Consider the following 23,673-nt stretch of genomic DNA (forward strand, 5'->3'; position numbering starts at 1 on the left):
GCTTCAGCAGGTTTATGGAATATTCCAATGCTTCTATTGTAACAGTTGGCAAAACATGCATTGGGAATTTGCTTAGCGATTCTCTGAATCAGCCACTGGAAGCTCCATCTTTGGAATTCCTGATGAAGTTATGATGTCAGCTGGGAGTGCCCCTGAGGGCATTTCTGGTGACATTATCTGACTATCCATATCTCTTAAAATCCTCGCTAAGCATTTTTCAAATGATAAATTCCTTTGAAGTTATTGATGGACAAGACAATACCAGATCATATGGTTTTTAGGCTTCCATCATTTTCAAATGAAGTGGAAATGATTTGTCTGCAGCCGAGAAGTTTTGTGTATTTCTGTTTCTGTTGTGCAGTCAATCAGTCATAGCTCTTCCATTGCACATATGTCACACTGAGCATTCTGTTGTTTTTTTTTACATTGTATTAGTGATACAGAGAGCCTTAGGGCCATCTCACTTTTAAAGTACTGTCTGTACTCTGAAAGTTAAATGACATTTCACACCCCATCATCCATAGAGTACTTCTCAAATATTTCAGATGTGAGTATTTTTAAAGTTTATTTTTATCTTTCCACCTTTCGCTTTGTGCACCAGACAGCAGAATCAGGAACTGTATTCAAACAAGCATAAATCCATTGAGAATTACACTCATCTCTGTTTAATTGCTGAGAAACCAACTTTTCAATTTTCTTCTGATCCTTATGTGTAATTTTGAAAGACAATCATGTTGAGTTTTACACCATACAATATGAAATGAAGTTTACACATACATTTGCAATAATGAGTGAAATTAAAACTAAATTAATATAGGTAAAAGGACATACTCCATTCTTCAAACGGTTTCACCCTTTTTTTCCAATTTCACACCAACCAACCTTGTGGTTTCTCTGAACGAATTGGCAATTTAATGACAACTTGTGCTAAATTACTGACAATTTTATGTTATATACCTAGCCTACTAGAAGTTAATTTCAAACCACCCAAAATAAACACTTATAGATTTGTACAACTAGCACAAATAGAAGACTCATTCCATCAGCTTGACTTACTCTCATATAATCCCAACCAATCCTACTTCAATTATTTTTATTTTACTTGGATTTCTTTTCTCTGCCGTGGAATGTGACTAAATTCAAAATCACAGTGACCGGAATTTTCTCGGCCTGCCTGCCATGGGAATCAGAGCGGGGGAGGGTCTGTTGACCTCAGGTGGAATTTTATGGTTTCTGGATGAGCAAGTTTGTAAAATCCCGCCCAATGTCTCTGTGAAGAGTGGGCAAAAAGAGAAGTAATTTTTTCAAATGATTTCGCATTTCAAATTGTTCAACGTTTACTATCCTAGTGCTGCACCACTTTGGTGGAATGTTACCTGAGGCAATATTAAAATATTATCCCTCCCATTATTCCAGTAATAGATTGGAGAAAAATCAATGAAAGAGAAATAATCCAATTATTCCAATCCATGCTATTTGAACAATTTAAATTATAACTGCAGCAACAGGCAAAAGAAGAGATGGCAATTTTGGGTTGATGTCTGCAACTACCATGAACTTGGTGTGCTTGGAATAGATTCATTCAACTGAATAAGTGTTGCTTCTGCCAAGCTTCCAGAGAGGCAGCTGCAATCCCAAGTTTACAATATTACACAGCCTGAAGCAGTATTGGAGCCTCATAAAAAGAAACGAACAAATGAACAATTCAGAAGAAATAAGGAGACTGACATAATGAAATAGACTGAAGTTTAGAAAGAGGGCATTGAATTGTTCCAAAAGAAGTGGAACCTGATTAAAGACTTTACTCAGCTGTTTTTGGTGTAGATCAAGCAATAGTTCAGTTACTATTCATACAAGGGCCTGGATAATTAGCTCTTCCATAGCAGACCTGAAAGAGTCAGGAGCAATTAAATGTGAAAAACTCACAAAATGTCCTCAACACATCACACACACACCAAGATGTTAATAATGTTGGCTACTAATGTTCCATTGTGGAAAGTGGGACACTTAATTAACATTTCCAAGTTGGATTCACAAAGTACGATGGGCCCAAATTTAAAATTTATTGTTGCTGCATATGCTGCCCAGGGATTGGGAAAACTGGCAGTGAAAGAAAGATGGTAGCTATCAGCTCCACAAATTAGGTGCCTTAGTCATCACTTCATGTAGGCCCAGCGGAGCAGGAGTTCTCCCCTCAGACCGTCAAGGAAGCTTTTGGCCTTCACCAGCCCCAGATACTAACTTTTCCTGCTTCCCCCTACCCTGATCCCTGACCTAGCTATGATTGGCGACCTCTGTTCAATGCTTCCAATCATGGACCTCCCTGACCTTCTGACTGCCAAGGATAGTCCCCAAGATTCTCAATGTTGGCCTCCTACCATGAGTGTAGCCTCCTGTCTGCTGGCTTGGCTGTTCATTTAAACAGATGTCATACAGAACTAAGAGATAAATGAGATTTTGAAATTAAGATTGTCAGATGTCGTTATGCTGCTGGTTTTGCTGAGTTCTTTAGTTGTTTGTGGCCTCACCCACCACCTCCTCACCTCTCTGTAAATATCGACCGAAATGTAACAAGGTTTAAATTCATGCTATGGAATGGGCTAACATTGGAATCCCATGCCCTGTACCACACAGATGTATACAATTTCATCTTTGAGAGGCCCAAGTGTAGGATAACAGCAGATTGTAAAAATAAGGTAAATAACAAGGTATATTGGGATGCAGTGTTTGGGTTTTAAAAGCCTGAAGATTACAGAAAAGAAAAACTGGAAAAGGTCGAGCTCCACAGTTTTGAGATTCTTGAAAGGAATCATCAAGAGTAGGAGGCCAGATGATTTCAATGTGAAATTTCTCACCCAGTGAGTTCCAAACCTAGATTATGTAGCTGGTGAAGGCACCAAATGGATAATAGGTGCGTTCTCACGGCGATGGTGATGAAGTTGAACATGAGTTTGTAGACTTGTTATTAGAATCTCAGATGTTTGTTCCATCACCCACAAAGGAAAAATTTATATAAATTTAAGGGCAAAGGCTCTGCTGGCAAATGCATTACCTAGTCAAATACTGAACTATATAGGCCAGGAAGTGCTAAATTTAATCCCTAAATAATGTGATAAGAACGGTGAGAATAGTGATGGGAATTTATGAAATTGGCTTGCACAGCACTGTTCTGATCTATTTAATTAAGTTGGTTGATAAAAATGGGAGTATTTTATGGAGTCTTATAATTACTATACTTGTGCCCTAGGTTCCAGCTTGGTTTATTTTCCTCTGGACACGATTTGTGATTTGTGACACAGTCATTAACTCATCTGCATTAAATTCCTACCTGCCCTGTTTATAAACTAACGTGTCAATGGTCAAATAATCTGATCATATTCAATCCCTAAGAATGAGAGAAGAGGAAAGGCTCTTAACTACTGGTACTTATGGAACTATATTGTCAAAACTCACTGGGTTCAGAATGGGAGGAGCAAAGAAAATTAAAATTAAGAAATTTTAATTCTTAAAACTTAAATTTTAATTCAAGTTAAACTATGTTTACATATTAAATTCTGATAAAATATGTCACTCTTATGCTTTTAGCAAGAAAGGTGTAGCAAATTTTGGATAAAACGTACGAAATAGGAGCAGAAGTAGACCATTTGACTCCTTGTGTCTGCTCTACCATTTGATACGATCTTGGCTGATTTGTTTGTGTTTTGAGTTCTACAATCTCATTTCCCCCAATAACTTTTGAATTCCTTGCCTAACAAGAATTCATCCAACTTTGCCTTAAAAATATTCAGTGACCACCCCCCGCCACCTCCACCGCTTTCTGAGGCAGAGTTGCAAAGTCACAAAACCCTCTGAGAGACAAAAATATCTCTTTATCTTTGTCCTAAAAGGGCAACCCTTTTTAAACCGTGTCCCCCAGCTCTAAACAAGAGAAAACATCCTTTCCACATACACCTTGTCAAGGCCTTTCAGAATTTTATACACTTCAATTAAGTTACCTTTCACTTTTTAGCACATTGGTTGACATATTCATGTTAAATTGTTGTGTTAATGTAAATAGGTTATCACATTAAAACAGAACTGATCTGAATTCAGTGCAAATGTGTTAACAATTGTGTTACAAATAATGCCCAGGGGAAGTTAAACCCTTGTATAAATAAAACAGAACCAAGCTGGGTCCTAGGGTATAAGCGTAGTAATTATCAGAGTCTGTAAAATAATCCAACTTTTATCAGCCAATTTAATCAAACAGATCACAACAGTGCTGTGCATTTTGCACTGAATGAGTAAAAGAACAGTGTTGCAAAATATATTCAGCTAATCAACAAAACGCTTGAGCATTGGGTTACTCTACCTGCCAGAGGGTGTCAAATTTTTTCCCATCTGGAATGGATAGCTTCCCTGTTTTGTCCCGGTCAATTCGGTAATGATATATTTTACCCTCGTGAATCAAGCAGAGAGCATACGATCCCTTGTCATCACGATCTCTTACTCTGGAGAGAAGGAGAAATTACAATGATTATTCAGGCAAAGTCACTGTGTCAATATCCATTCACAACTTCAATTGCATTAGTTTTCTGTTGGACTCTCATGGTGCGATAAGCAGCAGAATGTCAGTCAAAACCATTAATTGGAAGGCTATTTTGAGACTCTCAATCCAGCCATGTATTTTCACTGTGCAATGTAACAAGGCTGACGTAACCACTGCTCGAAATAACTGGCTGTTTGATGCAATGTAATTAATGCCTTTGTGATTGTCTTCAGTGGAAATGGTCAAGTGGACTATTCCTTAGTAGTAGCAAATTTGTTGCCTATTTAAACTTTTTTAAACTTCTCTCATGGGGATGTGAGTTCCGCTGGCCAGTATTGATTGCCCATTGTTATAGCTCTTCAGAAGGTGGCACTGAGCTGCCATCTTGAAGAGCTCTAGTCCATGTGATGCAGGTACATCCACAATGCTGTTGGGAGTTCCAGATTTTTGATCCAGAGAAGGAATGACAAAATAGCTCCAAGTCAAATGGTACATGGATTGGTGAGGAACATGCAGGTTGCAGTGTTCCCATGTATCTGCTGCCCTTGTCCTTCGGGTGGGAGAACATAAGAACATAAGAACATAAGAAATAGGAGCAGGAGTAGGAGTAGGAGAGATCACAGGTTTGGCGGATGTTGTCAATGGAGGCTTGATTAGTTGCTGCAGTGCACCTTGTAGATTGGAACGAATTCTGATGTAGTTCTATGTAAGTTGTTGACAATTATCATAGCAAATAGTTTTATTTTAGATGGGTAAAACCAAAGTGGAATTACTCCTAGATTTCTGTTCATGCAACAAGATATGTAAATACTCAAGGTTTCGTTGCTTCACATCAGCTAATTGGTTAATGGTATCACGGAAACACAGAATTGCTACAATGCAGGAGGTGGCTGCTTGGCCATTGTGTCTGCACTGGTTCTCAAACAAGCATCATGACTTAGTGCCATTTTCCTGCCATTTCACCATATCCCTGCACATTGTTTCTATTCAATAATTATCTTATGCCCTCTTGAATGCCTTGATTGAACCTGCCTCCACCATATTTACAGGCAGTGCATTCCATACCCAAACCACCTGTGTGAAAAAAAATTCTCACATCACATTTGCTTCTTTTGCAAATCACTTTATATCTGTGATCTTTCACTCTTGATCCTTTTATGAGTAGGAACAGTTTCTCCCTATCTACTCTATCCAGCAACCTCATGTTTTTGAACATCTCTACTGAATCTCCTCTTAGCCTTCTTCCCTCCAAAGAGAACAATCCTAATCTCTCCAATCATAATTGAAGTTTCTCATCCATGGAACCATTCTTGTAAATCTCTTCTGCACTCTCTACAGTGCATTCACATTCTTCCTGTAGTGTGGCACACAGAACTATACACAGTACTCAAGCTGAAGTCTAACTTGTGCCTTATATAGGTTCAACATAATGCCGTTGCTCTTGCACTCTGTGCCCTATTAATATAACACAGGATAATATACGCTTTACTAACTGTTCTCTCTATGTACCCTGGCATCTTCAATAGTCTACGCATATGTATATATACCCAGGTCCCTCTGCTCCTGAACCCCCTTAAGAATTTTACCCCTTATTTTGTATTGGCCAGAACTTTACCATTCTGCCCGCGGACAGGGGCAGACCATGGAAAGGTCCAGACCTCAGGCAGGAGTTTTCGGTTTTGGAATGAGTGAGGCTGTAAAATCACACCCATTGTTTCTCCACGTTCTTCTCTTTGTACTTCCCTGCATTGAATTTCATCTGCCACCTATCTATCTGCTCCACCAACTTGTCCAGTCCTTTACACTCTCCTTTTCACTGTTTACAATGCTTCCAAACTTTGTATCATCCACAAACTTTGAAACAGCTCCCTGCACATCAAGATCTAGATCTTAATATATTTCAGGAAAAGCAAGATCCAATACTGACACTGACAACATCACTACAAATCTTCCCCCAGCCTAAAAAATATCCATTGACCGTCTCTCTGCTTCATACTATTCACCCAATTTTGTGTTCTTGTTGCTACTGTCCCTTTTATTCCAAAAATTACTTCTCTCACAAATCTGTTGTGAGGCACTGCATGCACATCATGTACACAATCAACAGCATTATCCTCATTGACTGTTCCTGTTACATCCTCAAAAGGCTTCTGCAAGTTAGTTAAACATGATTTTCACTTTAGAAATCCATGCTAGCTGCTCCTAATGAACACACAATTTTCCATGTGACTACTAATTCTGTCCAAATAATTGCTTCTAGAAGCCTCTCGACTATTGGTGTTAAACTCACTGAATCTGTAATTGCTAGGGCTATCCATTGCTGCAGATCAGAAGCTGTTCTTGGAATATGCCAAAGAGACTTCAAGCTTCCAGTAACTTCTCTAACGCATCCCAAACTTTCTAACAGCGGAACTGTCGTTGGTTTAATGTGGACAGCGAATAATATTTGATGGTCTTCCTCTGAATTAGTTAATTATGGGACAGAAAGAGTACCAATGCAATTTATATTTGCACATTACATGGCAGATTACTGCAAAATGACAATACTAATTATGGAACCATTGTATTTCTCTTTTCTGTGGAAATAATGATTGGCTCAATATGAGCCAGGATCAAACATTTACTCCACAATGAAAACATTCTAACACTTAGGAAAGAATCCAATGATCTGTTAAAACCTCCTCATTGTGCCACAGTTATTTTAAACATGTTTCACATTTAACTGCTTGGGTCAATTTTTGAAGCATATGTTTTGTCTTTTGATGTCCCTGACATCTGTTCGTCACCCGAGTTCCTGTTGACCACAGAACCAGAACCCAGGTGCAAAAGATAGGACTATACAAACCAGATAAGCTGATACCCAAAAATTAATTAGCTTCACTGAGATTAGCATTGCAAGAAACATCTTGTAGCAGGTATACAGATATATCTCTTGTGTGAGCACATTTCACATCAACCAAGAAACTGAAAGAGCAAGATTATATTGTAAGATATCCAACTTAGATAGAGATTTCAATTGTCAGTAATTGCACAATACGATGTACATACTCATAGTATTGACATTAGTCAAATGTGACCCAAATAGCTACATTTGTAAATTTGATGTTATGCGGCCAGTTTTACATTAAGTTACTATTTCACTTCGCTAGCATTAGAAGTTTGAGAGAAAACTGTAAACATACATTGATATCCTTTATGTAAAATATGGCACTGATGATGAAAGTAAGCCAAATTCCTAACCCTTCTCACATACATTAGATGGTGCTTACTTGTCTATAATTCCTTTATGCTCTTGCCAAAACAACCAAAGTCTTTCAATGCCAATCGAATATCCCTCCAATGCAGCTACATGTAGGACTACTTACTATTGCAGCCCCTTGACAGGCAGCTGGTGACTCGAGACAGTGCTTACCTTCTGCACTCATATTTAATCTGATAATCGCAAAATACCTTGCTGTTCCTTTTCACAAAGGAGACATGTGAAAGTTGGGAGAAATAACGTGCAGTCTTGCAATAATGTGAGATATAGGAGTGAAATATGACTCCAAACAAAATGGGCAGCCAGTTGGCAGATTGATTGATGTGTGCTCTGCAAATGAGTATCCGAATGTAACTTGCCAATTGAAGCCTAAATTCCAGTCAGCTCCAATATGAGTAATCCAAAGATAGGTTCAATCAGGGCAGGCAAAGCCAAAGTGTTGAGCTGAGAGCATGAGTAGTCACAATATTTCTGTGGACCCTGTTTTTTCTGGCAAAAAAGATTATTTGGAAAATGTTTTGTGGCTGTTTTCAGCCAATTCCAGTGGCCGCTTTAATGATCACTGGTTAGGCCACTCAAGATCTGGGACAACTTGGTAGTGCACACTTTCCCCATTTGTACGTGAGTTTTGCAATGGGATCTGATAATAAGCTGTTTCATGTGGGCAGACTGCTTGCTCACTCACAAAACTGCTTCAATATGACATTAAGCATGGTTTGGGCACCAGTGCAGAAGCTGAGTTTTACCCTTAGTCCCACCTGATTTTAAATTCTTGATTACTCTTTCACAGGTTCAACATTCACCTTCATATCAGCAGAAATTTGTTCAGACAGAGCATCTGATGGATTGCCATGAAAGATCAAAGAGACTTTGTTCATCCATCAGTAAGAATTCTCCAGTAGCACGCAATAATAAACTCAAAAAACAACGCCACAAAGTAAATCCAAAGTAAAGGTTGAATAAAGATTCTTCTTTACACAACCACTTGGGCTATGCCCTGGTTCACAAATGCTACTCCCAAATCCCATCTTCTTCCTAGTTCTACCGGGTCAGCTGACCACCACAGCATGTTGCCATTGGTTACATTGTAACAGTATATACATGGGTAATACAAAAATTGTATAAATATTTGAAACGCATAATGGTTTAAACCCAAATTATATCTCCATCTGGGTACAAATGCAGAGGAAATTCCAGAGCATAATCTTTTTAACACTACACTTGGGAAAATGAGTGAATCTGAACCTGTCTGTATTACAAAATATACAGACTCAGTTGAAGGATATTCAAGTGAAGTTAGGCAGCACTGAATGAAAAATCAGCTGTGCTGTTACATAAGTAACAGTGAAAGATCCTGTGCCATACTATATTGTAGTATCTGAGATTATTGAAATTGAGTTGCAGTGGACAGGTCAAGGAGATCTTTAATCTTTTGTACATATTATAGATTGTTTGCTGGTAAGTCCAGTGGAAATGGGAAATGGACCAGATATATTGAAGATGACAGATTCTAGACAGCTGCAGCTAAATTTCAGCTGGTCTGAAACCTACCCTAAAGGCAAGTTTACTTTATGCCAAGACAGTCTCAGCAGTGAGTTTATGTTGGCTGTCATTAGATGGACTGCAGGTTCAATATGACCTTTGTCATTACAAACACAATGAATAGAAGTGATGCCACAGATCCACAGTACAAAACACCCACAACATGCTTGTTTAATGTCTTGTGGTTTTGCAAATCCCATTTGCTGGAAAATAAATGACGCAAGGTTTGCTTTGTTTCCCCCATCTGTTTTACTTCATTTTTTAAAAATATTGTTGCAAATGTTAAGATTGTTATGTTTTCGGATTGTGCGTTTAATTTAGGGTAAAATGGAGAAATGAAGGAGTTGTGTAGCCTGTTCTGAATTCCGCCTGACAACAAGCTTGGGTGGCTCGGTTGTTAAAAGTTCAAGTGGGCCACAGTTGTATCACTGGGAAGGTTTTGCAAGATACTCACACCTGTAAAAAATGATCAGGATAGTTGTGCTGATGGTGAATAGATTGTTAGGAATTAGATGTTAGGAATGTCAGGTTTAGTAAGCAGCTATACTTTAAACTGTCTATTTAATTCAATGATAAATTGGGGTCTAGAAGATAGCTAACTAGCATTTCTCCCTGGATATAAAGCCCACAAGATTCATGTTGTTATAGAGATGGACTTTGAGAGGGGAATAGCCCACACTGGTTGCAGGTTTTCCTTAAAATATCCCTGGACCGCATAGATAGGGTCAGCCTGCAAGAATCTAATATAGAGGGAGAGTTTGCAGAGAGAGAAAGAGACAACAAGTCTCTGTTATTCACCATGCAGGATGCAGGTGGGTGTTGACGCTTGGATTGAAGAAAGAAAGTTTGTGAGTATTTAAACAAAGCTGAAAGATTGCTTCATTTTGAGTAGAGGGATCTCCAATGTGTCCCTAACTGTGAAAATTGGTTCAGGGAAAAGTTGCTATCCAATTGGAAAATGGTAAGAGGAGCTTGCAGAGTAAAACATTAAAATCAGGAGCAGTTGATGCATCATTTAGTCACAGAGATTTGGAGGGAACAGAATTTCTAACCTCATGCAAAGATATGGATGTATAGCTGTAAGTAAAGACTAATGCTTTTAATAAATTACAGTCTTCAGCAGCTTACTTTGGGAGAATGGACAAGCCACAAAGAACCCTGGCTAGACTCTGAACACATAAGCTGACCAAAGAGCTGAGAATAGCTTTTGGAGAATGAAGTATATACGTAAGGGACAAGATAAAATATAATAATGGAGGGAGATTTTCAGTCATTTTAAATATTAAATGGAGTAGTAGTTTAGTGTATTGGTTGCCGACAGAAGTAGTATTTAGTCAGTGTTGCTTGTAGTTCATTTGTTACAGTAAAATTCTTAAAATGTGGAAGTCTTTCTGTTGTGATCCTTTCAGTAATATATTGGGAGTTCAAGTTATCAGTCTCTACAGGAGTCATAATAATATGTCCAAGATGTTTTAGACAGTGGCATAGCGCATCTGATCATTATTAATTGAATTGCGAAAACATAGAACAGTATAACACTGAGAAAGACCATTTAGCCCTTCAAGTTTGCACTGGCTCTTTCCAACAGCTTTCTCCCTGTATGTCTTCACTTTCAAGTACAGTCCTTATCCAACCTCTTTTTGAAGCCACTATTGAACTTGTATTCATTGAGCAGTGCATTTCAAATCTTAATCAGCTATTGTGTTAAAAAAAAAACTTTCTTTTCTTGTCACCTTTGATTTTTTTGCTAATCACACTAAAGTTGTTTCACAGCTTCAGGGACCTGGATTTGATTCCCGACCTGGGGCGCTGTTTGTGTGGAGTTTGCACATTCTCCTCATGTTCTGTGTGGGTTTCCTCCGGGTGCTCCGGTTTCCTCCCACAGTCCAAAGATGTGCGGGCCATGCTAAAATTGCCCCTGAGTGTCCTGAGATGCACAGGTTAGGGGGATTAGTGGGTAAATTTGTAGGGATATGGGAATAGGGCCTGGGTGGGATTGTGGTCAGTACAGGTTCGATGGGCCAAATGGCCTCTTTCAGCACTGTAGGGATTCTATGATTACCTGCTAGTAATTAATTTTGTTTAATTGGGATCTTGTGCATTATATGTGCAGCCTTCCAGGTGGTCTTATACATATCTGTATCTAATTTACCAGGAGTCTAAGGCCAAACAGGATCAGATTATTTGATACTTGGTGACAGTCTGATGCCTGGCAATAGTGGAATGGGAGCTGAAGTAAGCTTCTGGTTGCTTACGGGCTGAAGAAGGCTTTGCCAACTTGTTTTTTTTTGCACATAATATTCATGAATTGAACTTACAAGTGAGGCTCTGCAAGAACTCCTTTGAGAGCCATTGCTGAGCTGTTATTGTCAGCATCTGCCTGCCACTTAACCACAGGTCAGTGCAGGAAGCTCATGCATGCACTTTTTCATTGAGCTATGAAACCACAAGCTTCCAGTAAATATCTTGACAACAATTTGAGCACAACGAAAGGTTCTTTTTAAAAAGTTACATGGGCCATGTTCTCTTCAGCATTGGGCTGACACTCACAATCGTTTGTATCGACTAACCATAACGGTTTGCTTCCGTTTTCTGACTACACAGCAGTAAATGTTTCAAATGCTTAGCTCTTGGCCACTAGTGGGGAAATGTTTTTAATTTTTGCTTTCATTGCAAAGGTTTTCTCTCCAGCAGCACATTTTGGAATTTCAGATGCAAAAGTTAATGAGTTCCCCAGCATAATCTATCAATTAAATTAAAATTCATAAAATGGATGGGATATTTTGCAGAGCTTACTATTTTTATTTACTTGTTCAAGGGATTTGGTTATCACTAGTTCAGTCAGCATTCATTGCCCGCTCCCTAATTACCCTTGAGAAGATGGTGGTGAGCTGCTTTCTTGAATCGCTGCAATCTGTGTGGTATAGGTACACCCACAGTGCTGTTAAGAAGGAATTGTGACTTAGCGATACTGAAAGGACAGTAATATTGTTCCAAATCGCGGTACTGTGTGGTTTGGAGGGATATATCCATATGGTAGTATTGCATGCATCTTCTTTGCTGCAAAGTGCTGATGAAGGAACCTTGGTGAATTCCTAGTGTATCTTGTAGATGGTACACATTGCTGGCACTGTGCGTTAGTATTGGAGGGAGTGATGTTTCATATGGTGCCAATTGAGCGGCCTGCTTTGTCATGAATGCTGTTGAGCTTTTCAAGTGTTGTTAGAGTAAACCTCATCCAGGCAAATGGAGAATATTCCAACACACTCCTGACTTGTGCTTTGTAGATGGTCGACAGTCTTTGGGGAGTCAGGAGGGTTATTACTAACTGCAAAATCTCCACCCTTTGACCTGCTCTTTTAGTCACAGTATTCATAAGGGTGATCCAGTTCAGTTTCTGGGAAATGGTAACCCCAGGATATAATGTCATTGAAGATCACAGGGAGGTGGTTTTCTCTTGTTGGAGATGGTCATTGCCCAGCACTTGTGAGGCACAAATGTTTTTTGCTACTTATCAGTTCAAGCCTGAACTTTGTCCAGGTCTTGCTGCATGTGGGCACAGGCTGCTTCTGTATCTAGGGAGTGGTGAATGATACTGAACACTTCTGACTTTATGATGGAAGAAAAATCACTGAAGTAATTGAAGATGGTCACATGAGGACTCTACCCTAGGAACTCCTGTAGCAATGTTTTATCACTGTGAGATTGATCTCCAACAATTAGAGTAATTTACTTTTGTGCTAGGTATACCCCACCCACTGGAGGGTTTTCTCCTAAAAGTTCTAGAGAGGTAGAGGAAAGGATTGCAGAGACGATCCTGGACAGGAGTGAAAGTAATAGGGTAATTGTTATGGGAGACTTTAACTTTACTAATATTGATTGGAATAGCTATAGCTCTAGCTCGTTACAGGGGTCAGTTTTTACACAAAGCGTGCAGGATGGTTTTTTGACTCAGTATGTAGATAGGCCAACTAGAGGTGAGGCTATATTGGATTTGGTGCTGGGAAATGAGCCAGACCAGGTGTTAGACTTGGAAGTTGGTGAACATTTTGGTGATAGTGACCACAATTCGGTTACGTTCACCTTAGTGATGGAAAGGGATAGGCATGAACCTCAGGGCAGTAGTTATAGCTGGGGTAAGGGTAATTATGAGGCTATTAGGAGAGAATTAGGGAGCATAGGTTGGACTAGGAAACTACAGGGGCTTGAAACATCCGAAATGTGGAGTTTATTCAAGGAGCAGCTACTGCGAGTCCTTGATAAGTATGTCCCTGTCAGGTAAGGAGGAAATGGTCAAGCGAGGGAACTGTGGTGCACTAAAAAAGTTGATTCGCTGGTTAAAAGGAAAAATGAGGCTTATGTCAGGATGAGGCTTGAGGGCTCAGGTAGTGCACTGGAAAGCTATAGATTAGCCAGAGGGAGTTAAAGAGGGAGTTAAGAAGGGCTAAAAGAGGACACGAGAAGACTTTGGCTGATAGGATTAAGGAGAACCCTAAGGCTTTCTTTAGATATGTTAAGAATAGGCGATTGGTTAGGGCAAGATTAGGGCCAGTCAGAGACAGCAGTGGGAAGCTATGTGTGGAACCAGAAGAGATTGGAGAGGCACTGAACAAATATTTCTCTTCGATATTCACGCAGGGAGACGTAAATGTAGTTGTGGAGAACACTGGGTTACAGGGTTGTAAACTGGATAGTATTGCAGTAGATAAGGAGGATGTGCTAGATATGCTTGAGGGTTTGAAAATAGATAAGTCCCCTGGGCCGGACGGGATTTACCCTAGGATTCTCTGGGAGGCAAGAGAGGCGATTGCAGAGCCTCTGGCTCTGATCTTCAGGTCGTCGTTGGTCACAGGTATAGTGCCAGAAGACTGGAGGATAGCGAATGTTGTCCCATTGTTTAAGAAGGGGAATAGAGACTTCCCCGGGAATTATAGACCGGTGAGTCTTACTTCTGTTGTGGGCAAAGTATTAGAAAAAATTATTAGGGATAGGATTTATAGTTATTTAGAGCGTAATGAATTGATTGGAGATAGTCAGCACGGTTTTGTGAAGGGTAGGTCGTGCCTTACTAACCTTATTGAGTTTTTTGAAAAAGTGACCAAAGAGGTGGATGGGGGTAAGGCAGTTGACGTGGTATATATGGACTTTAGTAAGGTGTTTGATAAGGTTCACCATGGAAGGCTTCTGCAGAAAATGCAGATGTATGGGATTGAGGGTGATTTAGTTAATTGGATCAGGAATTGGTTAGCTGATAGAAGACAGAGGGTGGTGGTTGATGGGAAGTATTCGTCATGGAGTTCGGTTACAAGTGGTGTGCCTCAGGGATCTGTTTTGGGGCCACTGCTGTTTGTAATTTTTATAAATGATCTGGATGAGGGTATAGAAGGATGGATTAGTAAATTTGCTGATGACACCAAAGTTGGAGGAGTGGTAGATAGTGAAGAGGGGTATCATAGTTTACAGAGAGACTTGGACAAGTTGCAGAGCTGGGCCGAGAGGTGGCGGATGGAGTTTAATGCGGAAAAGTGTGAGGTAATTCACTTTGGCAGGAATAACAGATGTGTAGAGTATAGGGCTAACGGTAGGACTCTGAATAGTGTTGACGAACAGAGGGATCTAGGTGTATATGTGCATAGATCCCTGAAAGTTGGAAATCAAGTCGATAAGGTTGTTAGGAAGGCATACGGTGTCTTGGCGTTTATTGGTAGGGGGATTGAATTTAGGAGCCGCAACGTCATGTTGCAACTGTACAAAACTCTGGTGCGGCCGCACTTGGAGTATTGTGTACAGTTCTGGTTATAGGAAGGATGTGGAGGCATTGGAGAGGGTGCAGAGGAGGTTTACCAGGATGTTGCCTGGTATGGAGGGGAGGTCCTATGAGAAGAGACTGAGGGATTTGAGGTTGTTTTCGTTAGGAAGAAGGCGGCTAAGGGGGGACCTTATTGAAACATATAAGATGATTAGAGGTTTAGATAGGGTGGACAGTGATAGCCTTTTTCCTCGGATGGAGAAAGCTAGCACGAGGGGACATAGCTTTAAATTAAGGGGTGGTAGTTATAGGATGGATGTCAGAGGTAGGTTCTTTACCCAGAGGGTGGTGGGGGAATGGAATGCCCTGCCTGCTGCAGTTGTAGATGTGCCTAGTTTGGGGGCGTTTAAGAGGTCCGTGGATAGGTTTATGGATGGAAAGGGATTGGTTTAGGTTAGAGGGTCATTGCTTTTCTCTTAATTGGTCGGCGCAACATCGTGGGCCGAAGGGCCTGTTCTGCGCTGCAATGTTCTATGTTCTATGATTCCCATTGACTCCAGTTTTGCTCTAATTCCTTGATGCCACATTCAGTCAAATGTTGCTTTGATGTTAAAGACAGTGACTCTCATGATACTTCTTGTGCTTAGCTCTTTCATCCATGTTGGAACCAAGGCTGTATTGAAGACGTAAACTGAGTGCCCCTGCTGGAATCCAAATTGAGAGTTGATCTCACATGGAGTGGATCAAAATGGCTGAAGGTTGGCATCTGTGATACTAGGGACCTCAGGAAGAGACCGAGATAGAGCACCCACATAGCACTTCTGCTGAAGGTGGTTGCAAATGCTTCAGCCTTATCTTTTGCACTTTTGTTCTGGGCTCCTTCATCATTGACGTTGGGAATATTTGTGGACCCTTGTCCTGTTAATTGTTTAATTGTCTACCACCATTCAGGGTTCGGCCTAGCAGGACTGCAAAGCTTAGATCTAATCTATTTGTTGTGGGATTTCTTAGCTGTCAATCACTTGCTGCTTCTGCTGTTTGGCACAAGTATTCCTGTGTTGTAGCTTCATCAGATTGATATCTTTGTTAGGCATGCCTGGTGCTGCTCCTTGTATACTCTCCTGCAGACCTTATTGAACTAAGGTTGATCTTTCAGCTTGATGATAATGGTAGATGGAGTGGGGATATGCCATGAGGTTGTGGTTGAGTACAATTCTGCTACTGCTGATGACTTAGTATCTCATGGATGCCTAGTTTTTAATTGTTAGATCTGTTTTAATCTATCCTATGTAGCATATAGATAGTGCCTCACAACACGATGGAGGGTACCCTCAATGTGAAGGTGGGATTTTGTCTCTAAAAGGACTGTGTGGGGATCACTCCTACTAATACTGATATGGACAGATGTATCTTCAAAGGTAGGTCGGTGGAGGTTAGGTCATGTATGTTTTTCCCTCTGCTTGGTTCCTTCAGCCCCTGCTGCAAACCCAGTCTAGCAACTGTTGTCCTTTCAGATTTGGCCAATAGCTGTGCTATTGAGCTACTCTTAGTGATGATCACTGAAGTCCCCCACACAGAATACATTCTATCACCTTGTCACTCTTAGTATTTCTTCCAATTGGTGTTCAACATGGAAGGGTACTGATTCATCACTGTGGGAAGATAATTGGCAGGAGGTTTCCTTGCTCGTGTTTAACTTCGTGGGGTCCAGAGTCAATGTTGAGGATGCCTAGGGCACTCCCTTCTGACTGTTTACCAGTGTACTGGCACATCTGGTGGTGGGACATGACATATCCAAACGATGGTGATGGTAGTGTCTGGGTTGTCTAAATACGATTATGTCAGACTGTTGCCTGTCATATCTGTGGGGCAGCTGTCCCAATTTTGATTCAAATCACTGGATATTAATAAGAGCTTTGCCAATCAACAGGGCTGAATTTGGCATTGTTTTTCCTAGCCCAGGTCAAGTCCAGGCTGTGCATCAGGTTTAATCACTTTTAGAGTTCTTAGTCATTTAGTCACCCACATTGCTGTGGGTCTGAAGTCAAATCTTGGCAGTCCAGGTACAGATGGCAGATTTTCTTCCCTAAAGGGCATTAGTGAACCAGATGGGTTTTTATGACAATCACCAAATTTATTAATTGAATTTAAATTTCACTAGCTGGGATCAATTCCCTGGTAGGATCTGAACTCGTGCCTCCAGAGAATCCCGCCACTAACAAACAACGTGTCACCACCGCCACCAGCCCCACCCCCCCCACCAACCCCCCCCCCCCCACCACCCCCCCCCCTCCCCCACCCCACCCCCGTCAGAGGAAAAAACATGGCTAGGAGGCCAGAGAATCTCATCAATTGAGTTCCTATTGGCTATTAACTTTGGTCATGTGAAAAATTATTTTGATTTGAATTAATTCATATAGCTGAAAATATAGGTAAAAAGGATGGTGAACATCTAGACACATGCATTGAAATTTCCAATAGATGGAGTTGAGAATGGCGTTTTTTAAAAAAATGTACACATTTTTACTCACAAAAATTTTCCGTTGGTCCGCGAACCTCTTAAAATGCAACGCTCAGCATCGTCTCGAGATTTCTTCCCATGAAACCAGGGCATTCGCTCATGAGCCGTAGTTGCAATTAGTTTCTCCAGTTGCGGCTTTTGACTAATAATCGCCTGTTCGAGAGCATCCCCCTACACACAATGAGAAGGTCTATGTTTTACAGATTATATTGATGCATAACTTCAGTCACAATAGTGGTAATTATAAAGTGATGTTTTATATCAAATGTGGCTTCATATATTTATCAGGCTGAAACAAATGATTTTACTTAAACAACTGAAGAGCGTTTCAGTGGCTTAAAACAGCAGCTTCTAAGATGGCTGAATATTTGATTACCTGCCACCCTACCTATTTCAAAGCCATGAACACAAGAGTCAGGCTGTCTCAAAGGATGCAAATGACCCTAGTTTTTAATTTGATATGATTTATTATTGTCACATGTATTGGGATACACTGAAAAGTATTGTTTCTTGTGTGCTTTACAGGTAAAATATATCATCCATAGAGTTCATGTGGGAGAAGAAAAGAGAGGCTGCAGAATGTAGTGTTACAGTCAGAGCTAAGGTATAGAGAAAGATCTGTTTACTATATGGTAGATCCATTGAACAGTCTGATGGCAGCTGGGAAGAAACTGTTCTTGAGTCAGTTAGTACATGATCTCAGGCTTTTGTAACTTTTCCCAATGGAAGAAGGTGGAAGAGAGAATGTCTGGGGTGTGTGGGGTCCTTGATTATGCTGGCTGCTCTTCCGAGGCAGCAGGAAGTGTAGACAGAGTCAATGGATGGGAGGCTGGTTTGCGTAATAGACTGAGCTACATTCACAATCCTTTGCCCATGCCAAGCTGTGATACATCTGGAAACAATGTTTTCTATGGTGCATCTGTAAAAATTGGTGAGAGTTGTAGAGGACATGCTGGATTTCCTTAGCCTCCTGAGGAAGTAGTAGTTCCTGAGGCATTCACAAACATCCAGATAATCACCTGTGTATTCACTTGTATTTGCCTGTTGTTTGACCAGCTATGTGACATGGGTAGCTTCTAAAAACTAAATCTACTGCTCCTGACTTCAGGAAATCAAATATAAATTGCCCATCAACATCTCTGAATCATTCACAACCTGTGAAACAGGCTGTTGTATTCAATCATTTTGAACAATTGATACTGGCAGAGAAAGGAACTTTTCTAGCCTTAATCTAATTATGAATCAACCAAGGATCTGGAATCAACTTGCTATGACCATGTTTGGGTAATTTGGTGAGAGGAATTTTGTGATGAGCCAACTAACCTTTTCTGTTTTAAGAAACTGCTTTTTTCTGGGTCAGTAAAATAGAAGATGAGGAGACACAGAAGAAGGAGGAACTTGAGTGGATACTCTTACTCTTTCTCCATCCATCCTGCAAGTTTGAGCCTTATCTGTTGTTTGACCAGCTATATGCCTGGGTAGCATTTAAAAAGCAAAACAAACGCTTCTGACTCAAAGAAATCAAATATAAATTGCCCGTCAACATTCTGAATCATTGTGTCACAGATTTTAGAGAGACCATCAAGCCCAGTCTAAAACCATCCAAGCCATCAATCTACTGGATCCACGTACAACCAAGATTTTTCTTTGGACTTTTAAACTACTTAGCATATTCTCCCACTCTGTAACTGACTTGCTTGTGCATGCTTGTACATTTGAATGCAAGTGTACATGAGAGTTGGGGTTTTAAAATTATTTTTATTTAGATTGGGTGTTAGTGACAATAAATGTTATTTTCTCTTTTTACAAGAAAACTGTGTTTATTTGACAGTCACAGCACTTAACCAGTTAAACACACACTGAAGTGGCAAGCGCACTCTTCCTACTGTGGTCAAAAAATGAGTGGGAAAAGAGGTGAGCCATTCTCATCTGACTATAACAGCAATATAAAGAGAAATTGGAATATACATTGGATTCATCAGCACCAGTGTAAAGAAAATCCAGATTAATATTATGTGTCTGGATCCTTCATTGGGAGATATGTCAATTTTAACTGAAAAGTAACCAAAGAATCTGTGAAACCCAAATAGAACTGAATAAAATAATAGAACATCATTAACAAAAGAAAATCTGGGAGCTGAAAAAGGTACCAAGGGAAACACATGATAAATGTATAGATAAAGGCAGTGACACGGCAGATATATTGTTACTTATTTATTCCGCCACAGGATGTGGGCATTGTTAACTAGGCAGCATTTATTGCCCACATCCAATTTCCTTTAACAAGCTGGCGGTGAGTTACTTCCTTGAACTACAGCAGTCCATGTAGCATAGGTACATCCACAATGTTGTCAGGAAGGAAGTTCCAGGATTTTGACCCAGTGACAGTGAAGGAACAGCAATATATTTCCAAATTAGGACGGTGCGTGGGTTGGAAGGGTAATTGCAGGTGGTGGTGTTCCCATGCATCTGCTTCCCTTGTCCTTCTAGTATAGAGGTCGCAGGTTTGGAAGATGTTGTCAAAGAAACCTTGGTGAATTGCTTCAGTGCATCTTGTAGAGGGCATTTGCTACTGCTACTGTGCATCATGGACTGAATGGTTAATGTGGTGGATGGTGTGCCAATCAAACAGGCTACTTTGTCCTGGATGTTGTTGAATTTCTTGAGTGTCGTTGGAACTGCACTCATCTGGACGGCCCATAGGGGTGGCACGGTAGCACAGTGGTTAGCACTGCTGCTTCACAGCTCCAGGAACCTGGGTTCAATTCCTGGCTCGGGTCTCTGTCTGTGCAGAGTTTGCACATTCTCCCCGTGTCTGCATGGGTTTCCTCCAGGTGCTCCGGTTTCCTCCCACAGTCCAAAGATGTGCGGGTTACGTTGATTGGCCAAGCAAAATTGTCCCTTAGTGTCCCGGGATGCATAATTTAGAGAGATTAATGGGTAAATATGAAGGGATATGGGGGTAGGGCCTGGGTGGAATTGTTGTCGGTGCAGACTCGATGGGCCAAATGGCCTCTTTCCGCACTGTAGCATTTCTATGGCTTCATCCAGGAAAGTGGAGGGAATTCCATCACACTCATGACTTGTGCCTTTTAAATGCTGGACAGGCTGTGGGGAGTCAGGAGGTGAGTTAGTCTCCTCAGAATTCCTGGCCTCTATGTGTTCATGTAGCCAGAGAATTTATATGGCTAGTCCAGTTCAATTTCAGGTCAATGGTAACCCCCAGGATGTTGGTAGTGGGAGAGTTAGCAATGGTCATGCCATTGAATGTCAAAGGGAGATGAGTTAGATTGATCGGTGAACATTCCCACTTCTGACCTTATCATGGAAGGAAGGCCATTGATGAAGCAGCTGAAGATGGTTGGGCTGAGGACACTACCCTGAGAAACTCCTGCAGTGATGTCCTGGGAGTGAAATGATTTATCTCCAGCAACACAATCGTCTTCCACAACGCATAAAGAAGGAACAAGAGGTTGAGAGTGAGAAAGAGAGAGCGAAAGCAGAAAAGAACAAGAGGTTGAAAGGAGACAGAGGAAAAAAAGGAAAAAGTGAAAAAGTGTGAAAAAGAGAGAGCAAAAGAGGGTGAGAAATAGAGACAAACAGGCACCAAAGAAAGAATGAAAGTAAAAAGAGAAAAAAGAGAAGTAAGGTAGAGAAAGAAAGAGTGAAAGAGAGAGCAAAAGGGGGCAAGAAATAGAGCACGAAAGAGGATGAGAAAGAGAGTTAAAGAAAGAAAGACAGAGGGTGAGAATGAGAGAAAGAGAAAGAAACAAATAGAGAAAGAAAACACTAGCGAGAGAGGTGAGAAAGAGAAAGATAGAAAGAAAGAGAGAGCATGAGAAAGAGAGAGATTGCGAGAGAGAAAGAAATTTCACATTCACCGAACATCTCAAAGCATTTTACAGATCATGAAGTTCTTTTGAAGTGTTGTAATAATGTTGGAAACATGTTTGGCAGTTTCCCACAAACAGCATGGGGACTATCATAAATATTTTTAAAAATCATTCAAAAAACGGAACAGTGACAGAGGACTGACAAGTGTGATTTCTATTTTTAAAAAGCGAAATAGAGAACAAATTCAGGGAATTATCAGCTGCTTAGTTTAATGCTGATGCTAAGAAAGATAGCGGCGCAAAAATGTAACAACAAAAAAATTCTACTAAAAATATAATAAAGAACAATTAGCATGGATTCCAGAATGGGAGATCATTCTTGACCAAACTTATGAATTCTTTGAAGAATTGACAGAAAGGCAGGATTTGGGTCATGTAGTGTGGTAGTAATAGGTTTAGATTTCCAAATGTCTTTGATAAGTTGCAGCATAACAGATTCACAACTGAGATGAGAATCAATAATAAGCTGACTACAAAATAGAAATCAGAGAATAAGGGTTGAAGACAGTTACCTAATAAGGTGGTGGCGGGGGTGGGGGGGGTGCATGGTGGCACAGTGGTCGATACTGTTGCCCCACAGCTCCAGTAACCTGGGTTCAATTCCAGCCCTCGAAGTTTGCATGTTCTTTCTGTGTCTGTGCGCGTTTTCTCCAAGTGCTCCAGTTTCCTCCTACACTCTAAAGTTGTGTAGGTTAGATGGATTGACCATGCTAAATTGCTCCTTAATGCCCAAACATGTGTAGGTTAGGGTGATTAGCTATGGTAAATGCACAGAGATCCTGGAATAAGGCAGGGGAGTGGGCCTGGATCTGATGCTCTTTCGGCGAGTCGGTGCAGAGTCGATCGGACATATGGCCTCCTTCTGCAATGTACGGATTCTGTGGTTCGCAATTCATTTTTCATAAAGGTTGGTGTTAGAATATTTAACGATTTGGATGTAGGAATCAGATGAATTCTGATTCTTCAGATGAATGAGATTCTTCCCGCTTAGAAAGGATAGCAGGACTAGAGGGCACAGCCTCAATATGCCGGGGGCGGGGCGGGGAGCAGTTTAGATCAGAGTTGAGGAGGAACTTCTTCACTCAAAGGGTGGTGAATCTCTGGAATTCTCTGCTCGTTGAAGTGGTGGAGGCTGCCTCGTTGAATATATTTAAGTCACGGGTAGATAGATTTCTGATAGACAGGGGAATTAAGGGTTATGGGGAGAAAGCGGGAAAGTGGAACTGATCCACTTCAGATCAGCTATGATCTTACTGAATGGCAGGGCAGGCTCAAAGGGCTAGATGCCCTACTCCTGCTCCTATTTCCTATGTTCTTATGAATAATTTCAAAATTTGAGGATGGTGCTAAATTGAACAATGCAGTTAATACAGTGCATGATTCCAACAAAGTAGAGGAATATAGAAAGGATATTATTAAGTTAGAAAGAGTGCAGAAAACACTGTTAACGGTAGGGCTTTGGAGAGAGTGATAGAACAGAGATTTAGGAGTACAGGTTCTTAGCTCCTTGAAAGTGGAGTCACAGGTGGACAGAGTGGTGAAGAAGGCAGTCGGCATGCTTGGTTTCATCGGTCAGAATATTGAATACAGGAGTTGGGAATTGTTGTTGAAGTTGTGCAAGACATTGGTATGGCCACACTTGGAATAGTACGTACAGTTTTGGTCACCCAATTATAGAAAGGATATTGTTAATCTAGAAAGCGTACAGAAAAGATTTATTAGGATGCTATCGGGACTTGATGGTTTGAGTTATATGGAGAGGCTGGGTAGACTGGGATTTTTTCCTCTGGAGCATAGGAGGCATAGGGATGACCTTATAGAGGTCTATAAAATAATGAGGGACACAGGTCAGCTAGGTAGCCAATATCTCTTCCCAAAGGTAGGGGAGTCTAAAATTAGAGGGCATAGGTTTAAGGTGAGAGAGGAGAGATATAAAGATGTCCAGAGGCAATTTTTTCACACAGAGGGTGGTGAGTGTCTGGAACAAGCTGCCAGAGGTAGTAGTAGAGTTTTGTCTTAAAAAGTGTTCAGAAAGTTACATTGATACGATGAGTATAGAGGGATATGGGCCAAACATGTCCAATTGGGATTAGCTTAGGGGTTAAAAAAGGGGTGGCATGGACAAGTTGGGCCAAAGGGCCTGTTTCCATGCTGTAAACCTCTATGACTCTATGATGGTCA

The 23,673-nt window shown here is 40.7% G+C and overlaps 1 protein-coding gene across 1 annotated transcript in view; it reads right to left on the bottom strand.

The window, feature by feature from the left end:
* Positions 1-23,673, bottom strand: part of syk (spleen tyrosine kinase) — a 145,965-nt gene that overhangs the window by 40,664 nt on the left and 81,628 nt on the right. Inside the window, exons 3-4 of the mRNA XM_080189669.1 lie at positions 17,610-17,770; positions 4,352-4,490 (exon numbers count right to left, since the gene is read on the bottom strand). Of these exons, the coding sequence (XP_080045795.1) occupies positions 4,352-4,490; positions 17,610-17,770 (300 nt within the window). The remainder of the gene's footprint in view (positions 1-4,351; positions 4,491-17,609; positions 17,771-23,673) is intronic.

This window comes from Carcharhinus amblyrhynchos, chromosome 5 (genome assembly GCF_965287045.1).
Source record: "Carcharhinus amblyrhynchos chromosome 5, sCarAmb.v2.hapA, whole genome shotgun sequence".
NCBI classification, from domain to species: Eukaryota; Metazoa; Chordata; class Chondrichthyes; order Carcharhiniformes; family Carcharhinidae; genus Carcharhinus; species Carcharhinus amblyrhynchos.